The sequence below is a fragment of the Mytilus edulis genome, chromosome 3, assembly GCF_963676685.1.
Source record: "Mytilus edulis chromosome 3, xbMytEdul2.2, whole genome shotgun sequence".
Classification (NCBI taxonomy): domain Eukaryota; kingdom Metazoa; phylum Mollusca; class Bivalvia; order Mytilida; family Mytilidae; genus Mytilus; species Mytilus edulis.
This window is the reverse complement of record NC_092346.1, coordinates 97,912,763-97,919,308: the sequence shown is the minus strand read 5'-3', so window position 1 is coordinate 97,919,308 and position 6,546 is coordinate 97,912,763. Positions and strand designations below refer to the sequence as shown.

The 6,546-nt window shown below is 29.2% G+C and overlaps 1 protein-coding gene across 6 annotated transcripts in view; it reads right to left on the bottom strand.

Annotated features, from left to right (window-relative positions):
- Positions 1 to 419: 419 nt before the first annotated feature.
- LOC139517908 (RNA binding motif protein, X-linked-like-1) overlaps positions 420 to 6,546 on the bottom strand; it is a 57,246-nt gene continuing 51,119 nt past the window's right edge. For 3 of the 6 annotated variants that reach the window (XR_011663228.1, XR_011663230.1, XR_011663231.1), the window contains 3 exons: positions 4,103 to 4,302; positions 1,317 to 1,381; positions 420 to 581 (listed from right to left, as the gene is read on the bottom strand). Coding sequence is in view for 1 of the 6 variants with exons in the window: in XM_071309420.1 (XP_071165521.1) it covers positions 4,298 to 4,302 (5 nt within the window). In the remaining 5 variants the exon portion in view is untranslated. Of the gene's footprint in view, positions 582 to 1,316; positions 1,382 to 4,102; positions 4,303 to 6,546 lie in introns of those variants that run through there. The other 3 variants (XR_011663227.1, XR_011663229.1, XM_071309420.1) reach the window with 2 other exon arrangements.

Below are 6,546 nucleotides of genomic sequence, written 5' to 3'. Positions count from 1 at the left end.
TTCCTGGTTTTTTAATTTTTTGCTAATCTTATGTACTTTGTTTATGTACCTTTTTGTATTTCTTTGTTACAAATATGTTTGGTTTTTTTTTATCATTGTTAAGGAATAACACAATGTTGACTGTTGTACCCTAATTTTTGACATTTTTACAAAAAATCTTTTGTTCACACATCGTTGTCAGTATACTGGAATTTTTGTGTGACTGTCATACAAGACAGCGGTTTAGCTAGCTATAAATCCAGGTTTAATCAACCATTTTCGAATTAAAAAATGCTGGTACAATTTGGGAATATGACATTTGTTATCCTTTTGTTTGATGTGTTTAATTTTTTCTGTTTTGAATATTCCTCAGAGTTCTGTATCTTTCAAATTTTTCTTTATACATCTCTTGTTTTAAAAGATAACATAATATACACAACTAAATTTCTACTTGTTTAATAGACAATGAAAGTGAAGACAAAGATAAAATAAATGTTTGAGATCATAAACAATGTATAACATCTAGTCCTAAATGACACATTATTTCTTATGAACATCCATTCAGTCAGTTGTTACCATTTCAAACGTGTATTTACTCAATTCTGAAAAAAAAGGTGTAAAATTTATTAGTTTTCATGTAAAATTCAGGTTGTAAACACAGAGAAAGAAGTGCAAGTTTTTCAGGTTAAGGTATCAACATATTAAAGTTTACTCTTAGATGGTTGTATATAAAGTATAGAATTGATTTTTTTTTTAAAAGACCTTTTATAATTATCAAAATTGTGTAAAACATGTTGTTTCCTGTAATTTTCTTTTTGAAAGATTTAGTAATTTTTTTAAATTATTTGCTCATTTGACTGAAAATGGACTAAAGAGTTAACAATAACAGTGCTTAAAACTTCCTAAAAGGCAAAAATAAACTTTATGGCTATTCTTTTTATCTAAAATTGGAAATTTAGCTATCCAGGTAGTCAGCACATTTTAGTGCCGACAATAATTATCATTGATATTGTTATATTCATGAAGTAAATGTTTACAAAATTTTGAATTTTTGAAATATAAAGGCTTTTCTACCTAAGGCATAGATTACCTTAGCTGTATTTGGCAAAACTTTTAGTAATTTTGGTCCTCAATGCTCTTCAACTTTGTGCTTAATTTGGCTTTTTTGCTTTTTTGGATTCGAGGGTTATGGAGTATTCTATTAAATCGTGTAACTTGAAAGCGTTTTACTTAAGCACTGTAAATAGTTATGGAGTATTCTATTAAATCGTGTAACTTGAAAGCCAAACTTATTTTTCCTTTATACAAAATAAGCATGTTATTTGTTACATACCTACCTTTATCAAACAGTTGTATCAAGCTCAGAAAGATGCACAAGCTTATCTTATCAGGTGGTCTGTTGCTGCAAGAAAAGATAGAAATTATAATTGTCTAAAATGAATTGTCAATTTTCTATGAACAAATTACTCAGAATATTATTTCCATGCCATCCATATTGACCATTAACAGATATTTTCAATTTTGTTTTTCATGTATTTTGGTTATCAAAACATTTGGTAGCAAGCTTCACTTTTGAAAATTACATCCAAAACAAGCATTGCACACAGAAATCAGTATCAACTTGTTGTTTTCCATTGTAAACAATTCACCAAGAAAAAAATATACATTGCATATGGTCATACATTCAATGAAACATAACAACAGATTCAATATCTCAAAACTAAAGCTTCTCACCATGCTTGTTCAAAATTAATGACATCATCATTTCAAACTATTTTTTAATGGATTCAAACAGAAGGACATTTTGTTTTGCCAATCATAAAGGAAAGCAAATCTGGTAAGGAAACAATAAATAACCAGGTGCTCCGCAGGGCGCAGCTTTATACGACCGCAGAGGTCGAACCCTGAACAGTTGGGGCAAGTATGGACAAAACATTCAAGTGTGATACAGCTCTGAATTTGGATTGTGATCAAATTTTTGACATTAAATGGTTTTTTTTACACAAAACAAATGTCAAGATTTTACAAATCAATTAAAGATTTCTTCTTCAAACTTTTTAAATCTAAAATTAAATAGTTGACACAGCATAGGTTTCTGACACAGAATGAATGTGGTCTAATGAACTTAAAAGGTTTTTTTTGCCTTTGAGCAATTCACTATGCTGTTGAATATTAATCCTCTCAAAAAAATGTATGAAGAAATTTTCTTTTTGTTTATGAAATCTGAAATGAGAAAAATTTAACCCCCCCCCCTTTTTTTTCACATCCCCGTTTCCCTTTTTCCAAAACTGATATCAATTCAAATTTCTAATGGAGTTTGCAACAATAACTACTCTTTTAAATACATCATAAAATATTAAAATGTAAAATAAAGTGCTTGTTATCACTGAATGGTAAAGATTGGTTGGTAGTAAAAGTGAATATACATTGTTTATTGTATAAAACAATAAAAAAAACTTCATCAGCAACATTTTATATTGGCAAATTTCCTATGAAGTTATTTACATAAAGTTATTGGCAACTAAAAATAGAAAATGACATCATAGTCATGTCTGGCAAATGTCCAACATACATTATCTAAAAACAGTTTAGATAAGATAAGGAAAAAAAGCTTCATCAGCAACATTTTATATTGGCAAATTTCCAATGAAGTTATTTACATAAAGTTATTGGCAAAATAAAAATAGAAAATGACATCATAGTCATGTCTGGCAAATTTCCAACATATATTATCAACTACTATTCTATACAAAGAAAGATAACTCCAATTGAAAATTAATTGCTATTGCACAATATTGTGAAATTAGATATTTCTTGCTATTGTGGAATACTGTGCAATTGAAAATTTCTTCCTATTGCACAATACTTGATATGGAATCCTGATTTGGACCAACTTGAAAACTGGGCCCATAATCAAAAATCAAAGTACATATTTAGATAAAGCATATCAAATAAGCCCAAGAATTTAATTTTTGTTAAAATCAAACTTAGTTTAATTTTGGACCCTTTGGACCTTAATGTAGACCAATTTGAAAACTGGACCAAAAATTAAGAATCTACATACACAGTTAGATTTGGCATATCAAAGAACCCATTTATTCAATTTTTGATGAAATCAAACAAAGTTTAATTTTGGACCCCCATTTGGACCAACTTGAAAACTAGGCCAATAATTAAAAATCTAAGTACATTTTTAAATTCAGCATATCAAAGAACCCCAAGGATTCAATTTTTGTTAAAAATCAAACTAAGTTTAATTTTGGACCCTTTGGACCTTAATGTAGACCAATTTGAAAACAGGACCAAAAATTAAGAATCTACATACATAGTTAGCTTCGGCATATCAAAGAACCCCAATTATTCAATTTTTGATGAAATCACACAAAGTTCAATTTTGGACCCTTTGGGCCCCTTATTCCTAAACAACTCCCAAAATCAAACCCAACCTTCCTTTAATGGTCATAAACCTTGTGTTTAAATTTCATAGATTTCTATTTACTTATACTAAAGTTATGGTGCAAAAACCCAAAATAATGCTTATTTGGGCCCCTTTTTGGCCCCTAATTCATAAACTGTTGTGACCTCAACTCCAAAAATCTATCCCAACCTTCCTTTTGTGGTCATAAACCTTGTGTTAAAATTTCATTGATTTCTATTAACTTATACTAAAGTTATTGTGCGAAAACCAAGAAAATGCTTATTTGGGCCCTTTTTTGGCCCTTAATTCCTAAACTGTTGGAACCAAAACTCCCAAAATCAATCCCAACCTTCCTTTTGTGGTCATAAACCTTGTGTCAAAATTTCATAGATTTCTATTTACTTAAACTAAAGTTATAGTGCGAAAACCAAGAAAATGCTTATTTGGGCCCTTTTTGGCCCCTAATTCCTAAAATGTTGGGACCAAAACTCCCAAAATCAATCCAAACCTTCCTTTTGTGGTCATAAACCTTGTGTTAAAATTTCATTGATTTCAATTCACTTTTACTAAAATTAGAGTGCGAAAACTAAAAGTATTCGGACGACGACGACGACGCCAACGTGATAGCAATATACGACCAAAAAATTAAAATTTTTGCGGTCGTATAAAAATGAGTGGTAATTACTTTTATAACATAATTTATACCTTGCTTATATCTATCTTCTATATCAGCATAATGTCTGAGATTTAACAGCTAATTTTGTCCATCAGACCAAACTGATATCAGCATTAAATATCTTTTCCATAAGCCTCTGTTCTATATCCGCATTATGTCAGACCAATCAGATATCTGTATTAGTAAGTCAAATTTTGTTCATAAGCTACTTTCACCAACATCTGTCAACCTAAATGAATCAAACACATGATAAATATGTGCATATTCTATCAAAATAAAGTTTATTTGTAAAAATTTATTACAGAATATATATATATATATATATATATAGTACAGTGTATTCTATTGTTTAACTAAGACAGATATTAAAAGAAATATAGATAGGACTGGAAGGCACATTTTCTAATTCAGTACAGCTAAATATTAAAATTGTGTGAAGAATGAAAAGTAAAAAATTGTTCCATGACCAAGACATAAAAATAATATGTTTCAAATGATCAGTAATACAAAAAATAAAAACAATCTGAAACTGATGCATCATGATCCAGAAGATACTTCTAATCATTTATGTTTTTGCAATTAAATTTCATTCATAATTGAAATGATCAACAACAAAAAAATGAATTAAAAACTCACTTCTGTATTAATCATGATTTAAATTCGTAACAAAAAAGAGCAAAAATACAGATTTGTCAAAGATAATTTTTTGGACCCACCATTATCAGCTTTAGCAGGTACAGTGGGTTTTTTAAAACTTTTAATAATATGCTATGTCATAAGATTACAATATAACTGATCAAAATAATTAACAAAAAAATATATGTCAAATAAATAAATTATAAATTACTCCTGTGGATTCATTTATTTTTGTGGTCAACAATTTTCATGGCTTGCTAAAAACTTTAGTTTTTGTTGATATCTTACTTCGTGGTTTGGCCAAAGTATGCATAAAACCTAATTAGAATTTTTTTATTTATTGAACATTTTTTCCTTTTGTCACACAATCCAAAATAAATAGTTACCTATGTAAATGATGAATCCACAGTTAAATATAATGATACTATCAATAGATTCTTTAGAAATTTCTAATCATTTTTTAAAACATGCCAGAGATTAAACAAATTACAGAGAAAATAATGTTGCCTATTCCAAAGGGTGTTCCATCTATTTTGAAAATATCTTAAGGGAAACAAAACAACAAAATGTGCTATCCAATCCCTTTACATTTTCTCATCATTACTACACCATAACTAGATTCTCCAATTTACCTGGTTCTTCGAAACTAGTCACTTCCACATATGTTTGATTATTATCAATATAATTTCATATACTTTGTGAAAGTAGAATTTCATTTGTTCTACCAGATTTCTAAATTCTGATGACATCTAACATAATTGTTCTTCAGTACCGAGTTTTAACGAGTTTTAACAACGGTAGTTTTTCACACAATCTGTAGGTATTACTGGATATAAATGAATAATGTTACCTTCTGTCTTCAAAATGTAAGATTTATCTGTAGATCTATGCTTGCTGCATTTGTGTATAAGTTTTCTTTGGTTGTTCTTCATTTCTTCACTTTCATGTTTTCATTCAGTCAGAACAGCAATCATCTTTTCCTTTGCTAATTCTATTTAAGCTTAAAATTACTGTTTAAACAATCTTATTATAGCATGTTTACTATATATAGCTATCAACAATGTACGGATAATTGCCCTATTATACATACTGTATAGTGGCAGGTTTAAGTGAAGTCGAGGACATTGAGGTTTGTCCATTATACTAGGAGACATGCAGTAGATTCATTGCTTTCTTGTGTATCATGTATGAGATATTATTTGTGATTCAACACTCGACTGTTATTTTAAGGAAATATAGAATTGTGAAAAAGCAATTTGTTGTGAAAATCTTTTCTTCACTTGCATATTGGACATTTATTCAGATGTTTTTTTTTATTATGCAGAGCATTTTCACGCTGTTATACAGTGCATTACACTCTTCAAGATGCCCATTCTATTCATATTCCCGATTGTTGCAGTACATTGAATCTACGAAATAAACATATCGCATTCTTCGGATTCATCAATTTAAGCTGAATTCCAATACATAACCACAACTTTCAAATTTCTTCTACATATGTTTCATATAATGAGTTAAGCATGATGTGAGGTCTGTTAAGGAGCTCCTGTGCTTTTTTTAAGTGTTGATTTTTCTGTTCTAAAAAAGCATCCGTCTGATCGAAGAGTAATTGAGTATACATGTAGAATGTCTGCACAAAGTATTTTAATGTTCAGAAAAGACTTTTTTCATATAACTGACTTTTAACTCAGGATTATATAATTTATAGACAGGTTACCCTCTCTTTGGTATGACATCCTGGTACTTGGTCATGATAAAGCAACTTTTAATAGTATTTATCAGGCTTTCAATATACATTTTTGGGTGGGGGGAATGAACTATTTACGACTTTCGAACA